Source organism: Nicotiana tabacum, chromosome 1, assembly GCF_000715075.1.
Source record: "Nicotiana tabacum cultivar K326 chromosome 1, ASM71507v2, whole genome shotgun sequence".
Taxonomy (NCBI): Eukaryota; Viridiplantae; Streptophyta; class Magnoliopsida; order Solanales; family Solanaceae; genus Nicotiana; species Nicotiana tabacum.
Genome location: NC_134080.1, coordinates 9,401,094 through 9,424,100, shown reverse-complemented (window position 1 = coordinate 9,424,100; position 23,007 = coordinate 9,401,094). Strand labels below are relative to the sequence as shown.

At 34.7% G+C, this 23,007-nt stretch overlaps 1 protein-coding gene across 6 annotated transcripts; it reads right to left on the bottom strand.

Moving 5' to 3' along the window:
- Positions 1-3,259: 3,259 nt before the first annotated feature.
- Positions 3,260-11,849, bottom strand: LOC107814831 (puromycin-sensitive aminopeptidase). 6 transcript variants are annotated; one of them, XM_075234006.1, is made up of 31 exons: positions 11,675-11,846; positions 11,085-11,192; positions 10,550-10,627; positions 10,369-10,413; positions 10,132-10,272; positions 9,971-10,046; positions 9,741-9,817; positions 9,516-9,629; positions 9,320-9,394; positions 9,135-9,242; positions 8,827-9,039; positions 8,671-8,732; positions 8,550-8,577; positions 8,373-8,459; positions 8,246-8,271; positions 7,783-7,846; positions 7,619-7,699; positions 7,378-7,470; positions 6,793-6,849; positions 6,581-6,690; positions 6,417-6,497; positions 6,150-6,333; positions 5,540-5,688; positions 5,327-5,465; positions 5,091-5,237; positions 4,910-4,991; positions 4,625-4,797; positions 4,245-4,355; positions 4,047-4,163; positions 3,608-3,679; positions 3,260-3,487 (listed from the first exon to the last, which is right to left on the bottom strand). In XM_075234006.1, exons 2-31 carry the CDS (start codon positions 11,160-11,162, stop codon positions 3,407-3,409), a joined length of 2,949 nt encoding a protein of 982 aa, XP_075090107.1. In that variant the 5' UTR covers positions 11,163-11,192; positions 11,675-11,846; the 3' UTR covers positions 3,260-3,406. The 6 variants fall into 6 exon arrangements, with proteins under 6 accessions (XP_075090107.1, XP_075090164.1, XP_075090208.1 ...); XM_075234063.1 differs by having other exon boundaries at positions 10,372-10,413; XM_075234107.1 differs by lacking the exon at positions 11,085-11,192 and having other exon boundaries at positions 10,372-10,413; positions 11,675-11,849.
- Positions 11,850-23,007: the final 11,158 nt, after the last annotated feature.

Sequence of the window (23,007 nt, the reverse complement as noted above, 5' to 3'; positions counted from 1 at the left end):
ATATCATAACTAATAATGCATGTTTACTTACCGATATTAAATAATGTGAAAATTTAATGTATTATTGCGAGATAAATTGTGAAATAAGAATATGTGTATTAATAATACAATAACTAAACTATTTTAAAGATGAAAATATTTTTTCCGGTAGATAATTCATGTATAATGGTTTTTTTATTATTAACCGCCATATAATAATTCATTTATTATTAATTATCGCATAAACGGTTTTTGTATTATAATCTTAACTATTATGTGAACCAAAAGAGTTATGGATAACGCTTTGAAGATTAAATAAAAATTGCCTTATTCTTAATTCACTAATGATGAAGAACAAACATGAATTATGGTCCCAATCTACAAATTGCCCTAATCATAGAAGGATATCTCGTCCTATCATAAAAAAAGAGACAAAATATGAAATCTTTAATTCCCTAGCCTCTTTTTTCTATTTTTCCTTTCATCCTCTTAATTCATTTAACCCAAATGGAGGAATAATAACAACAAAAGTCCAGTATAATTTTATAAATAGGGTTTGAGAAGGATAATGTGTACGCAAACTTTACTCCTATTGTAAAAAGGTAGAAATGTTATTTCCGAAAACCTCTCGGCTCAAGGAAAGATCTAAAGAAGTCGTAGCAAGAAATATCAGCACTCCAATAAGCCAACCGAAAAAGGAGGAATAAGTCTTAGTTAAAGTAAAAAGTGACAGTCCGTGTACAAAGCACTACGTATTCACGTAGAATTCAAGGAAGGGCTATATTCCCAAAGGATATAATGTAAATAGGCTATATTAATACAAATATTATTGGCTGCTTCCACGATAAACATGTGCTTTATTTCCTCCTAATCCTTTTTCTTTATTCTTTCTCTTCTCATAAGCCAAGTGTCAGTAGCTAGAGGTTCTTTAGATTATTAAAGAAAACAACCAGGAGATATTTTTAAAAAGTTGGTGGGAAAGATGAGTATTTAGACCTAAATTTAGCCAACTGATTATGACTAGCCATATTTATTTTATACAGACTCAGTAAACCATAAAAGTAAAGTTTGAAATCTAACCAAAACATTATTTGAGCAAAGTTACTCACTATTCATGATGGTAGAAGATAATATGTATTTCACGAATTAATCGATATGTGAACAAGCTAATTAGACCACAACTCAAAGGTTGATCTTCACAAAATTTAACAAATATATTATGGAAAATCAATTTCTAAAAAGATAATATAAACACAATCCCTCCCCCCCCCCCCCCCGAAAAGTTAATCTATTTTAAAAAAAATTATAAATTTTAATTTCAAACACTTGTTAAAATTTACAAATCTAGATATCACATTTAAAATCTAAAGTACTTAAGTTTTGTGACCAAAATTCAAGTATTAAGAGCCCATTTGGACATAACAATTTTTCACTTTTTTCCAAATTTTTTTTTTTTCGAAATCAGTGTTTGGCCATAAAATTTTTAATATTTACTTGAAGATGAATTTTGAAAAAACTACAAAAAACCGTTTTTCAAAATTTTCACTATGATCACTCACAAAAATTCAAAAACAACCCAAAATTATATTCATTTCCAAATACAACTTTAATTTTCAAATACCATTTTCACTTGAAGAAAAAACATTCACTTCTTTTCTAAAATTTTACAATTCTTATATCCAAACGCCCACTTAGGATCCTAGAATTTGTTTCCTAGTATGCCTACTATTTGCAGTTGCCGTCATTTTTGTCAACTGATAAGAAACAGTTGGAACTTTCTTGTCAAACTGTTTGTATTAAAGAGAAATTTCTTGTATCATTCTGCACTCACTACATTGAGATTTTCTTTCTTTTTCTTTAAAAACAACCTCCACTTCCGACCAAGAGGTTGTGAGTTCGAGTCTACCCAAGAGCAAGGTAGGAAGTTCTTGGAGGGAAGGATACCGAGGGTCTATTTGGAAACAGCCTCTCTACCTAAGGTAGGGGTAAGGTCTGCGTACACACTACCCTCCCCAGACCCCACTAAGTGGGATTATACTGAATTGTTGTTGTTGTTGTTATTTAAAGACAATTATGACTTTTTCAAACTGTATAAACAGGCAAATCGAGACTTTAAGGCCCGTTTGTCCATAATTTTTTTTCTTTCTTTTCCGGAAATTTTTTTCAAAAATGTGTTTGTATGAAAAAGCTTTTTTCTCATTTACAAAACAATAATATTTTTTCAAGTGAAATATATGTCCGAATATAATTTTAAATTTCAAATATAATTTTTAAACTTAACACCAAATACTACTTTTTTTTTTAAAAGTCGTAATTTTTATGTCCATACGCCTACTAATTTACACCCATAAAAAATTAATAATAACCTCTAATTTTGAATCATACGAGTTTAATTAAAACAGTGTTCGTTCATCTTAAAGCAAACTTGACATAATTGAAGCGAAATCCACCCTAACAAATACATTTTGACCGTAACAAATTTTAAACAGGCTAATTATCAGTTAAGTAATTCAAAAATTCAATTTAATTTAACCCTAATTTTTTCTCTTTTTTGCTAACGGTAGCGTCTAGGTTAATTACAGACTTAGATTATTTCATAGAGTATGCAAGATTATATGTAAACATTGTTGCCCTATTGACACAATACAACCTGTGATTTGTCTAAGAATATTGGTTTTAAAGCTTAACTTTTTATTGTGATGGTAGTGTCCGAGCCAATTCGCTTGCACCAAACTATTTCACCGGTTACCTGCTACCTCCCAGCAGCACAAGTACTGGATAACTCTACCTACCAAGACTTAGGCAGATGGAAAGAAAATCACATAGTATTTTGTTGCCATAGCTACAATTTGACAGTTAATTTTAATTATCTTCAAGGGGTATCAGCTTATTGCATATACAGTTAGACCTCTCTATAACAGCATCCCATATATATATAACATCACTTCACTATAGCAGCCAAATGATATCGGAACTAATGAAACTATCATAAAGAGGTTTGACAGTTACGTTTAATTGTCTTCAAGGGGTATCAGCTTATTGCATACACAGTCGGACCTCTCTATAACAGCATCCTCTATATAACAACCCTTCACCATAAAAGCCGGATTTTTCTAGGACCCAATTTTTACGGTATGGTATAATATATATCCTCTAACCGGAACCAATGAGGCTATTATAGATAGGTTTGACTGCATATACATTGATTCTTAACAATAGATATTTACATACATAAGGCAATCTAGTGGAAGTTGAGAAGGAGAAGAGACTGATGCAAGAATGCAAGTATAAAACACATTTATTGACTAAACACTGAACGTTAAACTGAGTCTGTGATCTGTTTCTAAATGTTTTCTGAAACCCTTAATCATTATAGCCTGTTCAGAATAACAAGAACAGTTTAGCTAACCGGAAAATGAAGAAAAATTTAAGCTGCTAAGCTCTTGGATGCAATTTCGAACACGTTCTCTGAGAGTCCCTCAGTAGACAAGATCATCTCCAATTGTTCCTGTAAATATAAGCTATTTGTTTAGTCCTTTGACTTCTAGGCAAACACGACACTCAAATGGAAGTTCCACAGAAACTTGAGACATATGGATGTATGATGTTTGAGCAAGCCGATACTAACCTTAGCAAGACTTTGTCGTGTTTCATCATAACGCTTCCACCTAGAGAACGCTGACACCATTCTTGAAGCCACCTGCCATCCAGTAGAAAAAGGAATTTTAACATACTCTCAGGCTACTGTAAAACTGTCGTTAGTTAAATTGCTGGATTGAAGTGAGGAAATCCCGCTAAGTTTTGTCATATCTAGTTTCTGCTGTTGTATACTTATATTACATTATTGTTAGTGTGCTCAAGGGGTGGAACTAGAGTTTAGATTATGGATTTAGCCGAATACAGTAGTTTTGGTCCAAACCTTATAGTTGTCTTAAGATATCTATTTAGTATGTACATAACTTATTCAGATCCTGAACCTGTAAACTTTAAATCCGGGCTCAGCCACTGTGTGTTAACTGTTGTTCCAAAGAGACCAAAATCAAATGAATACTAGTGTTTTAAGAGACCTGTGGATTTATCTTGTCAAGCTGCACCACTAGTTCCCCTAAGAACTTGTAGCCGGACCCATCCTTGCAATGGAAATTGACAGGCGACCCACAAAATCCTCCAATCAATGAATAAACCTGCATTTGTTCAAAAAATAAAACATTACGTCTAGTAATTGACATAAACTAGAAAGACATAAAACTAGAAATTGCACATACCTTATTTGGATTACGCAGGTCAAAGGCTGTATGGTTTAGAAGTTTCTTGACATTCTCAACATTACCCGGCACGTCTGACATAGCTTGAAGCGCAAACCACTTGTTCACAACCTACGGAAAAAAGAGCGAGACAAAGATTTGTTCAAGCTTATCTTGTTCATATCACTACAATACTGCAAAACATGCAATGTAATACCACATGTTTAATTGAAACTAGAGATGAATAATTTAAGTTACAAGGAGGTTAATCAACAATTCGAAGGCAAGAACAGGGCCGGAGGACAATCAGTCCTAACGCAAGAGAATTGCAGGTTTCCTTTTATGGGGCCCAAAGATGATATCAGGTCGAGGTGCAGGCAATAGAAGCATAGAGATGTTACCAAGAAGTCATCCTGCCACTTGTTGTAGAAATCAGCCAAAATCTCTTCACGAATTGCAGGTTGCTGATCAATAGCCACCAAAGCTGAAAACTGATCTGTCATGTTTGTGGCATTTCTGTATTCATTCAATAGAAGTTCTGTAATTTCCGGGCCTTCAAGCGATCCAAGATAAGCTGTAGACAAAATAAGGACAGTGGAATTGCAATTTGTCAAATATGAAGTTCTGAAAAACACTGTGTCTAGAAAGATAAGAAGAAACTAAACGAGAATACACATGAAACGGACCAAGAGCAGTATTTTTAAGAGCACGCCGTGCCATATTGTTATGATCAAACTCATATGCGCCAGAGCTCCTGTTGTTTTTAGCCTGCAAAGTATGTTACAGGTTATATAATTATTCTTTTTTCATTAAGAACGTGTCAAGTGAAATGAGAATCAGCACTAAGAAAAGTAACACTGGCATTACAGTGATAAGGAGCTCCTCTTTCAATTCAGAAGCCAGTTGCTTCCTGATGAAAGTCCGGACTGCATGAACAGCATCTGGGTCAGCAACTGTCATCATGTCCATGATTTCTCCTACACCTGGCAAAGTTATTGCCTTTGCAATGAATTCCTGAAAGGATACAACAAAACCAATTAGCGAAACCTTTTTCTTCCGACATGAAACACAAATTTCTACAAGAAAAGACCTGGGGCAAGCACCTTATCCAAGCTTGAGTCGGTGAGTATGCTTTTGATCCCCTGCACAAACTGAGGGTTAAGAACCAAAGCCTTATTCTGTTGGAAATCTGCTACCAAGCTGAGCATCAGCTTCCTTGCCAACACTTGTCCCGCCTCCCAACTAAGGAACAGATAACATTAGTCCTTGATTATTTCGAATTTGTGATTAGCTAAAAGATATTGGACGATACAAACCGGTTAAACTCATCAGAATCATGAGCAAGAAGGAAAAGCAGATCACTATCAGTGAGATCAGACTCAAGCCGGATGGGAGCACTAAAGCCTCGTAATATAGATGGTGTTGGCTTCTCAGATATGTCATTGAACACAAATTCCTCCTCCTTCTGCATAGTACAAGCAAAAAATCCTTTATTACATCCTTCTTAGAAGTTGCATAAGCATAGTTATTTGATCAAACTTATCATTTGCTATGCAATGAGACTAATCTACAATTTGCAGAACATAAGCCAATACTGCTGTCTGAGGTTTATTTCAGTTCCCTAACCATCAATTGAAACAAGAGAAAAAAATTATGGTCTACTTTCTACTTAGTATTAAATAAACTCAAAATTAGGATATTGTACGAATCCGTTCAAGACCTTTACCAACTTTAGCAATCTTACATAAGCTAGTTGTTTTATTGGCAATATCAATAATTAAGTTAATGATTGACATTAGAATTTAGAAGTAACCTTTGCTGTATTTCTTATCTTCCCAGGGAAAAATTTATAGAAGCCACACGCCATGTATATAGTTTAATCAAGTAGAATGCACTGGAACAAGTCCATCAAAATTCTAGGCTAACCTTTGTTATGCGGAGAACTGTAGTGTGCACATTTTGACCACTGCTTGCAAAACTCTCCAATTTCCCATCATGATAAACGGAGGATAGAGGCATGTCCTTGCCACTAGAATCTAGAAGACCTACTGCAACAGGAATAAACATAGGTTCTTTTGCTGACTGGCCGGGGGTTGGAGGCACCTCTTGACTAGGAAAACATCAGATGAAATATGTCAGCCTAAACCAGAAAGGTTTGCAAATCTTAACGAAAAATCCATTCTATGTTTTTACCTAAACTTGAGGGAGAAAGTGCGGCTTTCAGCACTATAATTAGTTGCAACCTTCACTACAGGTGTCCCAGCTTGTGAGTACCTGCAATTATGTTTCATTTAAAAGCTCAACTTTGAGAGAATCACGAATTTTAGTTCGAATGGCAGGAAGGAAGAACCAGTTACCATAACAAGAAATTAGCAAAATCTGCATTGTTGGCATCTCGCATGGCAGCAAAAAAGTCTTCGCATGTTACTGCTTGACCATCGTGCCTCATGAAGTATAAATCCATGCCCTGAAAGGAAAAGGAGGTATATCAGATTTTCAAGACTGTCAAAGCGCGGAAATCAATTGTCTGTAACTACAAAAAATAGGCAAGACATTATCATTTTCTTACTTTTCTGAATCCTTGGCTCCCTAACAAAGTTTTGTACATCCTCACCACTTCAGCTCCCTGATAATGAAAAAAGTGAAATAAATCGACAGTGAATCAAAACATTCCCTTACACATGCATAAGCACGAAAGGATTGCAAGCACACATAAGCTCATGGATGTGGTGGCACAGAAAAAGGAGGAAAAGAAAACAGGAGGCACGAAATGCAGCATGAGGTGGCAAGAGAGGAAGAGAGTTACCTTCTCATAAACCTGCAAAAGGGAAAATGGAACAAAGGAACACCAGTTAATAAATACCCTGGGAGACGAGAGATACCAGCACATAAAGTTAGAACATTGATAAACAGTATCTTACCGTAACTACATGTTCATGAATCATCCAAAAAGCCAAACCAGCCCGTCACAACCAAACATCAGTAACAAGAAATATCATCAAAATTGGCTCAAAAGAAATTAAACCTCCTCTCAATGTAGACAATTAATTGAAACTTGCCTGTGTAGAAGTTATCCATCTGTCAACAAAAAAAGGTGGAAAAGAAGAATGAGCAAACTTTCCAAGCAGGTGGCTCAAAGAAGGTGGGGGCCAGCATTTCCTAAACAAGAATCATCCATATTAAAAGAGATTATTGGCACCTTTATATAAGAATGCGGCCGCACAGGATGAGCCATTGGACCAGAATCCTAGAAAATCAGGATAACAGTTAGCACATGTAACTAGTCATCCACAATTCAGTCGCTCATTCTGGAGCATATTGATTTGGCAATCCATGTATAAATATAAGAAGCAGGAATATTATAATGACAAGAACATGAAAGAACTCTTTGAAACCTGTGGGTACTGATACATTCGAAGCTTTGAAACATCAGCAATCCTTTTCACGGTACGGCTTCCCATATCAGATGAGAACTCCTGCACGAATCATTCAAGAACTTGTAAGTTAAAGCTACCACAAAAATGTTCGTGTATCTATCTTCTCAAGGAATACATCCGACCTGATCACGGAAAACAGTAAGTCCTTCCTTTAAGCTGAGCTGGAACCAGTCACGACAGGTAACTCTGCATTGAGCTCAATAGTTAATATAATATAGACAGGAGAATACTATCAAAGTATACAGCAAACAAGTACACTTCCTTGTATCCAATTGTAAAAGCAGAGGAGTTGATTTCACTAAAGAATCTAACTTTAAAGTCTTTCTTGAAAGAAACATATGAATTTTATTGCTCATCAGAAGCAGCAGCAATAAGGAGCTAATTGTTTACAGAGAACAGGAAAAAAAGGCATATAACTCCTGAAGTGTGTTGAGGAATTCGAGTAACACGTTCATGTTATATAACATCATCCAATTTGCACCAAAGCAGCTAGAAGATACGAATAGTAATATAATGGAAAATGTTAACTAATATATTAAATAGCTTTTTATTCTGTGAGAAGGGGGGATTCGGTAAATGACAAACCTGTTGCCTGTCCAGTTGTGGAAGTACTGCAACAACGACAAGAAATGGTAATTTATTCAGTATTTCATGAATCTGCATACAAGATAAAGTTTATGAATTTCAGTAGCTAATGAAAGATATCACACACCTCATGTCCAATCACACCCAATATTGCCGCATAATCAGCATCAGTCGCAGTTTCTGGAGATGCCAGGACAAGCTTGGAATTGAATATCTGTTGAAAACAAAGTCAAGGCAATTAGGCTTAGTTAAGAAAAAGTCATAAATAGAACAATGCAATGCAATAACATCTCAAATATCATACATTCAAGCTCTTGTTTTCCATCGCTCCCCTGGCAATGAGATAAAAAACAGGTTATGATCATAAAATAAAAAATTTAGGGGGTGACAGAAAAATGATAATGTGAAGAAAACAGAAAACTAACATGTTAAAATCAGGAACAGCAACAATATTAAAAAGATCCAGGTCATACTCCAGACCGAAAACCTGTTAGAAAAATTTAACAAAGAAAATTGCCATAAGACCATCAGACAACAGAAGATATCTAACTTGATGTTTATCAAAAAACTGAAAAGCTCACATCTTCATCCCACTTCATAGCTGCCTTCAGCGAATACATTGCATGTGCTGTCTTGGGCAGATCTTGTGCAGGGGTCCAGATTCTCAGGGAGACATTACGGCCTGAACGGGTTATGAATGTATCATCTCTGCTCTCCAACTGACCGGCAACCAACGCAAAAAGATAACAGGGCTTCTTGAAAGGATCCTCCCAAACAGTAAAATGTTTTCCTCCCTGCACAAAAAAAAAGTGAGAAGAATAATTTGGAGTGGCATAAGGGTTACAATAAAACAACTTTCAGCAAATAGTACAGCGCGATCCGAATGTACCTCTAGATCTCCTTGCTCTATGAGGTTTCCGTTTGACAACAATACAGGGTACAAGGATTTGTCTGCCTCTATGCGACAGGTGTATTTAGCCATAATGTCAGGGCGATCCTAATGGTAGAAACGATTTCCATTAGCAAGCATTCAAGGAAAGACGATAACAGCCTAGAGGACAAAAAATGGCATACCTGATAGAATGTAATTTTACGGAAACCTTCAGCCTCACATTGGGTACAGAAATTCCCTGATGACTTGTAAAGCCCCTGAAGTAAATACGATAATGTCAATACTCTATCTAAGTATAGAAACCATTCATAGTGTTACTGAAATTTGAAATTCAAGAAAAGATTGCAAATAAGACAAAATCCTGCCCTCCTATTTCACCTCTAAGGACGTGTTCTTCTGAGGATATATTTCTGTCACAATCTCTAAGGTGAATTTGCTACTTGGAGGAGATTTAAGAGTCAGGTGGCGTGAGTCCAAGTGGAAATCTTCTTCCTGAAGCATATTAAGTGTATATTATGAGCAAAAGTAACATCAGCTGAAATATGTGTAATAAAAATTTATGTACATCTTCAGACATTGAACGAGCACGACTTTGATAAGTACCTTCAATGGATTGCCATTGATCTTAATCGATTGCAACTTTAAATCTTGCCCATTTAGCACAAGTGGGAAAGACTGACCTGTTCAAGATAAATTGGCAACAAAATGTGAGTTCTGGAATAAATACAACTATTGAAAAACTTGAGAAGCTTCAATCAGCCAACACAACAAAATGCAGAAAAAATGTATTATGGTTGAAATATAAACAAATCCAAAGGAGTAACAAGATTTACCTTCAACTCTGGGGCTGACAGCAATTTTGGAAGCGACGAACGTACTTTCCTCACCCAGTGAGAATTTCAGATCCACCTAATAGTTATTTGATTTAGTCTCATAAAACAAGGAGAAAAATCCAGACCTTTACCTAGATTAAGGTCAAGAATCAAGGATATACCGTGTCAAAATAGTAGTCAGGTTGTTTGTAATCCTTCAAAAAGATTTCCTTTGGTGCTTCCATCTTGGATTCTTCTACTTCTTTTGGCAGAGGTTCAGTTGCAACTGAACAGATTAATCTCCGGTCAATTCTACTAGGTTGCTGGGAAACATCCAAACATACGAAATAAACGTCAGCATAAAAAAGTATTATTGGCAAAATATGCAAGTACGTTATAATCTGGACATAATTGCTTACAACCAATGGAAAACGTTGGATTTGACACCTCCTCCAATGCGAAACCTAGTTGCAAAAAGCAGGAAGACTGAATATAGGAAAAGAGAAAAAGATGCACAAGACAAAGCAAGACAATGCATTAAAAACCAAAAGGAGATGAGTAATGCATCTCGCAGAAGCTAGCGAGGAAATATTCACAAACCTCCGAAGTGAGGTATTGTTTATATCTACAGATATTCCTGGAGCGCCCAACTGAAGTAACACGACAACTTGCCTGAAACTACAGAGAAATAATGGAAAGTAATGCTTCAGGCGACAACAAGTCATTAAATGCTAAGTATCTTACATTAACTAAATATACATCAAAAGCAGCATTAACGCATCAAAGAAGCAAAACAGAGAATCAAACACCTAAAGAAAGGCTGAAGATTAAAATAATTGAACTACAATTGTGGGCGAAATACTAGAACCAAATATAAGTACTTCATATAAAGCCAGAAACCTAAAAGGATAAGCTTTTCCTAGTGCCAAAGAATCGGTACACCTCAACGGACTTAGTTGGGAAACAGCAAAATTGATAAAGCTGGATGTATTACTTGTTCAGCTAGTATAAAACATGACAAAGAAAAAGAACAAAAAATACACACTACACCTATGTGACTCTCAAATAACTTATACCACTTTCAAGTTGTGAATTATTTGCTTATACAATGAAGAAAAGGGAGTTGGATAATCACAGGAGCATTGGAGATCAAACCCAAGAGACATGTCTTCGACAAACTTGAAGCCTTGCACGGTAGAACCAACCGAGCCATCGGCAAACCACACAACTCCTAAGCAGTAATCTACTATTGATAATAATAGTTAGTTCAATAATCAAGATTCTCATAATTTCCCCATAAAGTTTAAATCTTTACAGGCAAACCCAGCTAGTTCAGTAATCAATATTACCAAAAGAAAAAAATCCCTATAAAGATCCAATCTTTAGAGCAACCCCAGTTAAAAATTCCTATAAAGGTTCAATCTTTACAAAATATAAGGCAACCCCAGGTAAAAATTACTTATAAAGATTCAATCTTTACAAATAACAAGGCAAACCCAGGTGGCTTAAATTTGGACAGCAAACAAAAAAACCTTCAAATCAAGAAAAGACTACTACTACCCTAGTAAACTATGAGAAGCATTGGCTCTTAAAAGGGTGTGGGAGATAAATGGATAATCTAAGAATACGGACAAGATAAATCAATAAAAAGGACATTTAAAATTAAAGATATTACCAGAAATTAATCAAAACAGATTTATTCAAAATTAAGCATTAATAGTTTACCTCTGTTGATGATCCAAAAAGGGTCGATCAGCAGAGCAAGAACACCAAAGAATATATCGGTAAAGATCAAGATATTTGTGATCTGTGAAGTGACTTTTGGAAATTATATAGTAGTATCTTTTTATAGTGGAGTACTAGGTATTTTCAGTAAAATTCAGGTTTTTTGTTTTTCGACAAAATGGTCCCATAGGTCAGCTAATTATAATACTACTGTGATAAGATTGGTTTTTTTTTGCGGTTGGTTTTTTTCTTTTTCAAGTTTTTTGGGCAGGATTTTTGTTGAGGAAAAGAATGTAGGTTTTGAGAAAAAAAAATTATCTAATTTGGTTTAGAGGAAACAAATAATATGGCAACAAATAATGGGCAATTGGCCTAAAGAAATTTAATTAATCATATTTTAATTCATCTAATGAGATATTATGTTATTTTGATTTTAAGTTATAATTACTATATTGAAGTAGGTAACTTGTATCACCTAGAAAAAACAATTTCGTCAAAAATCATGGCTTTCGCTCCTTAATATTCATGGATTCATTGTGGTTATCAAAAAGTTAAAGAACGAATAATGAGAACAAATATTGATGTGATTCTTTGAGCTAAAATAAAGTTGATATTCATTTGATTTCATCGTATTTGCATTATACTTATAATTTTATGAAGATTACGGTAATACAGTACTCAAAGAAATGTTATCAACATCTTCTCGTTAAATAATATGAAAGCTCTAAATATAATCAGTAGCGTACTCAGAATTTTGTGCAAGCGGATTCAGACAGAAACTAAAGTCATCGACATCATTTGACAATAAAAGCAATAAAGGTATAACAATAGAGTCTTCCCATCGGCTTTTTATTTTGCTTCATGCCCTCTTTGTTCTGTTAAGCTCTTAAAACAAAAAAAGTGAACAACATATCTGTTTGCTTTTCCAAATTTAACAATTTATTGAACTTTTTTTTTTTTTAATATTACGTTACAAAATCAATTCAATCTATACCAAAACATCCAACTCTATTTATTGATTAAATCTAACAAGTGGTGAAATATTCATTATAATAAATAATTTATTAAAAAAAAGATAACAATAGAATAAAAATAAACTAAAATAGATTTATAATTTTTATAGTATAAAAAATCCGGAACTATGATAGTTAGCTAAAGTAAAACAAATAATTAAGAAAACAGTAAGGAGGATATGGCAAAATGAGAATAAGCAAGCAATGAAATGTGAGACTCTAGATTCTAGGGGCACTTGCATCTATACCCATTTTTTGGATCACGTTAAATTACAAGCGTACTCACTTTTTCGCTTAACTTCAGTATACGGGGCTGAAGTAGCAAAAGTAATCACGCAAAACTTCAGCATTCTAGTAGACGGGACTGAAGTAGCAAGTATGTTGAACCAAGTGTGCTGAAATTTTTGTTTGTAATTGTTGAACGTAAGCATAGTAGCTGAAGTTTTGTTCTCTATTTGCTGAAGTTTTTGTTTGTAATTGCTGAAATTTTTGTTTTTGTGAAGTTTTTGTTTTGTAACTGACAAAGTTTTTATTTTTGTAACTGGCGAAGTTTTTGTTTTTGTAACTCGCGAAGTTTTTGTTTGTAACTTGCGAACATCAGACTTCTTAGAGTTGAAGTTTTAACTGACTTTCCATATGATTCGATGTCAATTTGGTTTGATTGGATTGCCTCCTTCAAATGGTGTTAACTTGATATTCAAAGGAAGTATCCTTTAAACCTAGAAGCTATGAAGTTTCTCTGTTGGATACTTTTCCACTGCCACGGGTTGCCCATTTAATTTCTTCTCATTTATTTGTTCACGTTTAACCTTTTTCAATCTTATTGACTTACTGTGGGTCTTGAATACCTTGTTTTTCTCACGTCTTTTGGAATTATAAAACAGTTTGACAACATCACCAAAAAATATTTGGTAAGGAAGCTTTGAATTTCTTCTAATGGAACTATCGGATTGAGGGCGGATATAACGTTGAGGAGGAGAAGGAGGAAGAGAAAGGAGACTAAAGTTGTTTAAAAAGTGGGTACAAGTTAAAACTTTTTAAAAAGATATTTTTTAAGAAAAATATATACTTTTAAAAAACTGATCAAACCAGTTTTTAAGCACTTTTAACTTGTGAAAGTGTTTGGCAACTAAAAAAGGGCTTAAAAAAATAAGTTGGAAAACCCAACTTTTTCGAAATTGGCTTAAAAGTCATATTGCATTGACCAAGTATATTACATTATTATCTCTTATAATTTTTTTTAATCCCAAAATTACCCCTAGTAGAAACCCCTAAAACATTCTATCCTTTTCTTTTTCTCCATTCTTGTTGCAACCTCTGCGTTCTTTTTCTCTTCTTCCATAAATTTCCCCAACTTCAGCTCCAGATTACTTTTTATCTTTCTTCCTTTTTACTTTTGAGTGAAATTTTGAGGTGGTATGCACTAAAGTCAAATCCAACAATTAAGGAATTTTCGCTATATATTAAAAGAGAATTATTCTTAAGCATCCAACTACATTGGCTAGAAGCAGAACATATGCGAAAATTTCTTAAATGTGGCTTCCATATATTTTGCATTTTTTATGATTATTTGTCAGCAATCCATACAAAGTGAGAATGTTTTAGGTCATAATGCTTCATTTAATTTGTTGATTGTTGCAAGAGATAAATAAGTAGTACTTGCTCAAGTATTAGTACTTTTATGAATTAACAAGGATATTTCTGTCTTTTTAACAGAAAAAGTGTTTATCAGCACTTGTTTATCAAACATTTCAACGATCTTTTTTAAGTTTTAACATTTTTATCCAAACAGGTATCTACTTGTTTATAAAAATAAGTCCTAGCATTATAAAGTGCTTTTAAGCACTTTACTTAAAAGTCATTTTTTAAGTCAATCCAAATGGCTTTTAATGTATTTATCCTAAATTGTGTTTCTTAAAAAAATAATTTTCACTTAAAAATAATAAAAAAAGTTATGAAGCGAGTTCAACTGAACCCGCTTGAACCAACTTAGGTCTGCCCCTTAATATAACCATTACAAAACATGTAATGCATTTCATGAACTACGACAAAAGACCAATACTAAAGTTTTATAGCTTTTAATTTGTTGTCCCGGTCATAATTTTCCTACCCTCGAAGAGAATTGGGGAGAGATTATGACACAATATCGTAAAAATAGCACGGGGTTAGTCAGTTTTCAGACTGATAATTGAAAAATGTCAGTGTTTGCAAAGCCATTAAAAATAATCGCTATTTTGCTGAAACACAAAAAGTTCATGCATAATATGCTGGATTTTGGAGTTTATGCGTATAAATTTCGAGCATATTATGTTGGAACTCCAGCACATGGAAAGTTCCAGTATAATATGTTGGATTGTGGAGTTCCGGCGCATAAATTTCCAGCATACTATATTGGAACTCCACCACATTATGCTCGAATCTCATATGTGAAAAATTTAAACTCCAACATATTATGCTGGAATTTTTCAGGATCTTTACGGGTGTTTTTGTTAAATTTTTATCTTTAAATAAAAAAGTGGCTAAGTTTCTATTATTTTTGAAATTGTCGCTACTTTTTAATTATCAGTTGTAAATCTGGCTATTTTTAATTTTTTCCACAATATCGCAGTTCGAGCCGCATGCTCTAATTCTCTGAAATACGAGTCCAACCCGGTTCATTAAATTGCTCTTTGAGAAAACTCGACTAGAAGCTACAACTAAAGACAAATTGTCCATAAGTTCAACTTTAACGGGAAGTGCACAGACAACTATTTTTAGGGTTGTTATTGAAGGATTAGCCGGTACTTATTTTGTCCTAAAAATTTGAATTAAAAATTTTAATTTAAGATAACTCGGGATATATGTATTCCGAAGAATTGAACAAAAAAACTGAAATTCAGTATTGGCTAATTCCTAAATATCATCCTTTTAGAGTGGCTACCTGGTGTGTTTAAGTTTCTTTACTTTTGGGATTTTACGAGCCTACGAGGGATGGAAGAAGGAAGGAAACTCTTTGTTCATTTTTGTTTAGTTTAGAATTAAAAATTGTTTTACTTTTTCCTTTTTATTTAGTTAACTATTTTCTGTGATTTTTTACTTTTCGGCCCCACGGGTTAAGTCTAGAACATGAGGCTGACGGATTGACTGGGCCTGGACAGGAAATTCTCCATTTTAAATGGGCCGGAAAAATCATAGCACAACTGGGCTAGTCTCACCCTCACTGGCTAAGCCCTAATATTCGTATCCTAGACCCGTAGAAATAATCCTGGGCAACATTCGGCGAAAATTAATTGTATTTGTTAGTCAAAAAAGTGTCTAAAATACATATCTTATATGTATATAATACATATATATACAAAAATATATATTTTATTAGCTATTATTTTTTTATTTTAAACGACTAAAATATATAGAGTATTTGTTTTAATAATCCTTATTATAGTATTCTACACATTCACCTTTTCAATGGGGTACTGAAAAAAGCTATTACAAAATTGTTCTATCATCAACTTTTAACACTTTATAAATTAATTCCAAAACCAATCTAATTATTAGTTATACTTAAATAAGAAATGAAGAAGATGGGAGAAAAAAAAAGGGAAGGAAAACGAAAAAAATATGGTAGACTATGCTTGAAATAATGAGACATCCCATCCATCACTATTTCACTTCAGATAGAAATTTTTTTTGACACTTTAAAATCTGTTTGAATTATTTCTTTTTGACGTTTAATTCCTTTTGTTGACCAATTTAGACGATGCTTGAAATAATGAGACAACCCACAATTGGTCCCATGCTCCCATTTAAATAATATATTCCATATGTTCACAAATTTAAAATGTGTTCATAAATTCAGCGATCGAAAAGATAACAATTTGAATCGTAAAATTACAAGTGCAAACGCAGTAATATGTTGACTATTATTACTTAGATGATTTTCTATATTCACCTATTAACTACTTCTATATATGTTAAAAAAATAAAGATCTAAAATCTTGTGGGAAAATATTATTTCAAAAATCTTTTTAAACAAATAAAAAGCACCTATAAAATATACTCATTGAATCTAAAACAAAATATATGATGTGCATACATTTTTGGATTTTATATTATTTAAACCAAAATGTCAACAATCTACTTAAGTTCTTCTTCTCAAATTATTTTATTTAGTTTTAAGCAATTAAAAACCACTTTAAGATAAGATCAAAGGACATCATTGTCTCTAATTTAGTATTACAAAGAGAAACATGCTGGCATGTTCAACTCTTTCAAGGTTGTTGCCCTTTTTTTTGGTTGTTTTTTTCTTTTTCCTCTTATATTCATTATATAATTCATATCTAAAAAAGATAGAGATGATGCTAATATAAATGTAAAATAAACTTTTGCTCCCCTCTCTAAATAGAAATATTAGTAGTTCTTTAACTTACAATGATAACTTCTTTTCTTCTTTTTTTGATTGTTATAAAATTTTCATAAAATGTCTTAACTAATATTGTATTCAATATGATCCATATAATATATCTTATTATCACCAAGGGATGTAACAAAAATATTCTACCATCCTTAATTAGAGGTTTCAAGTTCAAGTCGTGAAAATAGCAAAATTTCTAGTAGAAACTTAAAAAAAACACATTACGCTTTCGCTATGCGGGATGTTTAGGGAAGGGCCGGACCACAAAGGTCTATTGTATGCATTCTTACCATGCATTTCTGCAAGAGGTTGTTTCCACTGAAATGCAGAATAATACTGCGTACAATAGACATTTGTGGCCCGATCTTTTCCGGGACTTGCGCATAGTAAACTTAGTGCACCAAACTGCATTTTTTTTAATTTCTACTAGGAATTTCGATATTCTCCTAAAAATAGACTACATAGCTATAAATCTAAATTAGTCGGGCCAGTGAACTCGGGATACTAAATTCATCTTGGATAATACTGGGGAGGGGGTCTAAATGTATCTATATATGTTAAAAACAAAATAGAGTTACTGAAAGAGTAATAAGTTTGTCTTTTACTGTTTAAAAAATTACCACACATGGGTTTAAGAACTAAGCTAGAAAACAAAGTAACAAGCAAAGGTGGATTAGCCTCTCTTGGATTATGTAAAAGTTTGAAAATTTTCAAACTAAAGGAAATAAACAATTCAAGAAGCATATGCTTGATTGATTAAACCTAAATTGTTTAATGGGTAGGCTACCTTGGTTTTGCAAAAATACCCAAACAAGAAAAAGAAACTGATTCTTTTTATTTTTTAATTTTTTGGCTGATTATGGGTCTAATTATGAGTAATGAAAAACTGTGCATTAACCTAATCATCCTTCTTTTAACACTTTCCAGGTGGATTCCTAGTGCATGTGCATGCCTAGCATAAATTACATTTCAAAAAATAAAACAATTTTAAGTAAAATAGTTAAACCCCCATACCCCACCTCACCCCACCCCACCCCACCCCACCCTGCCTAGTCTATTAGGTGTATTTTTCATTGGACTGAAGAAATTACGAGTTTCGTCCAGTGGATACTTGTTATCTCAAGTTCGTGTTGGTGCTAAGAGGAAATAACTTAGAATAATTAAGATTAAAAGTTCTTTTTGATAATACATGATACAATATAAGAAATTTTAATGAAATCTAACTAGAGCAATCTGGCTCTACAAAAAAAAAAAAAAAAAAAAGATTGAGTTAAGTGCGTTTTCAATATAATTTTTTAAATATGAATTATATCTGTTTGATGAAAATGCAAATTTGTTTTATCTCATGAAATATAAAGAGGATGAAAATATATTCATTTTTATATGTTCCAGAGGTGCTATATCATGAATCCTTTAATTTAAGCATTATTTTCAGTTCTTATTTGTTCTCAATAGTATTTTTTTAAAGGATTTTTTAAATTGTAGTCTCTGGCTTTTCTCGTTGCTCGGTGGGAAACATGTTGCATAAAAGAAGACAATAGTCAAATCAAATAATATGTACTTTAAGAACTTTATGATTCACCAAATACTAATAAGAATGTCAATAATTATTTTCCTCGTCCACTTTTAGAGAATCAGAAAATATGGAGAATGTCCATAATTATTAATCGTGGGTCCAAAAATGAAATTAAATAAATAAATTAATACTTAAACCTAAAGAAATTTGTGAATCTATCCACCAAACAACATAAGAAGCCTTTGTTAATGATTATTAACACACTGTTCTCGTAAGTTGTCTGCACGTATGTAGGCCTACTTTGTTGCAGCATAGAATTGTCAAATTAACATTGTTAGTAATAATTATATGATCAGATTATCGGAATATATATGAAACCAAATATATGAATTCTGATACCAGATTTTATTTGGAAGAGCAATATGTGAGAAAGATGATCAAAGTCATTCATTCCTGTGGTTTCTCACATGCAAGCATGTGACCATAAGGACTAGCAAAAGAGTGTTTTGGACTGATGTTGAAAGATCTATATGTAGTATCATTTTAGTCAACTCAATAGACCTTTTGAGATAGAGATGTAATCTAAATATATCAATGAGACTTTGTAGAAGAAAAATAAGGAGGTTCCACGGGTTCGAGCTCCGTGTATGATATTATTTTGTTAGTGAATATTTTACCCTAAAATAAAATATTTTTGGCACAAATTCGAATTTAGTTGGGCCTAATACAGATAACGGACACTGTGTGATTAGCCCGATGCACGAATTATTCCACGTTCACACAGGGTCTGAAAAAAGACCACACCTCTAGAACTAGGAGGTGTGATGTAGGCAGCCTACCCTAATGCAAGCATTAGTGATTGATTTCACGACTCGAACATGTGACCTATGATGAAAGCATCAATGACTGATTTCACGGCTCGAAACTGTGACCTATAGATTACGCGTAGAGGTGGCAAAATGGTTAAAAGAAAACAGTTATCCACCCATATTATCCATCAAAAAATGGGTTGGATAATGAACCATTTAAAAATGGGTCGAATATGGATAAAGAACCATATTATCTACTTAGAAAATGGTTAATCAAATGGATAACCAATAGATAACTAATGTGTTTAACATACATTTGTAAAACCTCAAATTGGGGTTCCTCAAGTTTGGAAGACTATGAATTCTCTCATAAGTGATCATATTTAAGAAGCCATGGATAATATGGATATCCATATTATCCGTCTCAAATACTGGTCAGGTCGGATAAGTTATTCATTTTTTAATTACCCGTTTTGACCCACTTATATCCAATCCGACCCGCCAATTTAACACCCCTAATTACGCGTACATTGTGTGAGAAACATAAAAAAAAAAAAAAAAAAAAGAGGCCAGTGAAGTATGATCAGTTTCATATATAGCTATGTGATTGGTAGGTTGAAGCCTGAAGGTGATTGTTGTGATTGTTTCATGAGTGGTCTTTTTCTTTTCATATCCCTTCTACAAGTTTTCATCTCATATAGCAAAGTTGCCTAACTTAGCAAGTGAATTAATAGAACAATTTACTTTACCAATTCAATCATTATAATTTGCATGCATGAATATGTTTTGTTTGAGTATTCCCAATTATTTTTGTAGGTTATTATTAATTCTTTTTGTCTTGATACAATATTTTGTCTTATCATTTTACTTTAAGAGTTCATCATCGTATATAAAAGTACAAACACACATTATACACATTATGATGTAATATCTTACATGAATACCTACAACTATCATTCTTTGAATAAGTTAACTGCACTTTAAATTCGAGTCGGAATAAGAGTTCTATATATGGAAATAATTAGTATATTATTATGTATTTACATTGTATATTACTAATAATAAGATTTATAAAGTTATTAATAATCGTTAGCTCGAAATAACACCCCTACGGCCAAGGGCCTCACCAAAGAGAAGAGTTCGACCTCGTTCGAATCATAACGGGTTAACATTTCGACGTTAGCTCGAAATAACACCCCTATGGCCCAGGGCCATCGCTAAAGAGAAGATTTCGACCTCGTTCGAATCATAACGGATTAACATTTCGACTTTAGCTCGAAATAACACCCCTACGGCCAAGGGCTATCGCCAAAGAGAAGAGTTCGACCTCGTTCGAATCATAACGAATTAAAATTTCGATGTTAGCTCGAAATGACATCCCTACGGCCAATTTCCATCGCCAAAGAGAAGAGTTTGATCTCGTTCGAATCATAACGGGTTAACATTTCGACGTTAGCTCGAAATAACACCTCTACGGCCAAGGGCCATCGCCAAAGAAAAGAGTTCGACCTCGTTCGAATCATAACGGGTTAACACTTCGAATTAGCTCGAAATAATACCCCTACCGCAAAGGGCCATCGCAAAAAGAAAAGTTCGACCTCGCTTGAATTATATGGACTAACATCCCGGTCTTACTCTCAATAACGCCTTTGCAGCCATCGATCGTCGTCAGATATTTTTTTTACTTACTAAGAAATTGATTTCGCTACAAGCCCCAAGTTCGACCTCGCTCAAATATATATGAAAAAAGCGACTTCACCCAAATCAACAACAGTTCAATCCCCCTCGAATGACTCAAGTCAAGACTGACTTCGTCCAAAATGACGAATTCGAATACAACCTCGTTTGAGTCAAAGATGAATCTGCTTAAAGCGAAAAATCAAAATTTAATCTCGCCCAAATATGTGAATCTAATGAGACTCCATTCGAACTCACGCGACAAAATCCTACTCGGTTCGGCTAAAATTGGTTTCCCTAAAAAAGTCAGGAATTCACCATAGAAAAATCCGAAAGTCTACACCAAAAAAATGTGTAAAGCAAGGGGAAGGGAGAGAAATACAAAGGACGTACAACGATGAAAACCCCTTTTATTTAGACAGTTGCGCGAACGGCCGCAGATTATACACGGCCAAAACTGGCCCAGTACAAAAAAAATATAAAGAAAAGATAAAGCAAAAAAACAGACTAAGGTAATAACTTTTCACTCGGCGTCATCACCGCCATCCTCCCATTCAGTATCTCCAGGAAATTCCTCATCAATTTCGACATCCTTACCGGCCTCCGGTGTCGCAAGATCATAGCCACAGTTAACACTCGTGCCTTCGCCCGAGCTCCTTCATGAGCGACCTCAGAAATATTGCCCGCCTCCCACAAACTCTTATATATGTCCCGTTGGTCTTCGGCATGGACCCAGAGCTCGTGTAAATGGCAAGGAATAGCGGCGGAGGCAGATTCGACTTGGGCCAACAATTGTGCCTTTTCGGCCTCAAAAGTAGCGACCCAATCTCCCAAGTTTGAAGCTTCCCGATCAATTTTGCCAATGCGCTTTTCAAGCCTCACCTCCCTCAGCGTAGCCGTAGCCCTCTCAAACTCCTGCTCGGATTGAAGGACGCGGATAGTGTCCTCCAACACCGTCGCCCTCCCTGAAGCCGACACCCAAGCACTCTCGGCAACTCTCCAACTCGGAGACCTTCCTCTCCAGCTCGGTTAATTTCCCCACCTACTCCGCACTCAAAGCCTCAACTTTGATGGCATTTTGATCCAACTCGAACTGCAACGACATCACCTTCGCCTGAAGATGCTCACACTCTGTGGTGACCCCTTTTCCCAACTCAAGTTCTTCGTCCTTTACACGAAGTAGCTCCTCGAGCTCGCTATTCCTGCGAATAGATTGTATCAACTCCTGATCCCTCTTCTCCAGTTCATCCCCGAGAGATTGATTATCGACGTTCGCCCTAAGTCGTTCGTGCATCTCACGGCACTTGTTGCGATAACACCGGTACTTCTCCAGTATCATCAGAAATGTTTTGGCCCGAGTGTCGGCCCTGTGAGCACTTTCAATCTCCAGCATGTACGACTGAAAGCCCAAAAAAGAAAAGAGTCGGTAAAGGTCAAGGTCGCCAAAAACAAAAGGAACATAAAAAAGAACAAAGATGAGAAGCTTACCCTCAGACCTATAGCGGCCACTTCATGCATCAAATCAACATCACAGACGTTCCGAAGAACCTCACACTCTGCGGCAGAGCACAAAAGGTCAAACTACGATACCAAGTCTTCCGTGTCCCGCAGAAGGTTAATCTCCGACGGAATCTCAAGTATACAGGACGGACCTCCTCCTCTTACCATCATGTGGGTGAGGCCCTCCTCGAACATTCTGACATCATCAGGATCAAGATCGGATTCAGACTCATAGTCGTCGACCACGAAACCCTTTCCCCTTTCTGCGCCTGAAAAAGAAGCACGACTCGGTCCGGAAGATGAAGGCCCGCCCAAGGTGACAACAACAGCCTCGGGACCCCGACTTCCCATCACAGTAGCTTGTTGATCAATCACAGCAGCCGAAGCCTCTATCGCCGGGTTGGTCTTGGTCGTCGGGTTTACCTCTG

Coding starts and splice junctions, on each gene's coding strand:
- LOC107814831 (XM_075234006.1), bottom strand. CDS start 11,162: ATGGCTCGGTTGGTTCTACCGTGCAAGGCTTCAAGTTTGTCGAAGACA. Junction 9,818..9,970: donor TGTCAGCCCCAGAGTTGAAG/GTAAATCTTGTT, acceptor TATCTTGAACAG/GTCAGTCTTTCCCACTTGTG. Junction 5,466..5,539: donor GATTCTGATGAGTTTAACCG/GTTTGTATCGTC, acceptor TCTGTTCCTTAG/TTGGGAGGCGGGACAAGTGT.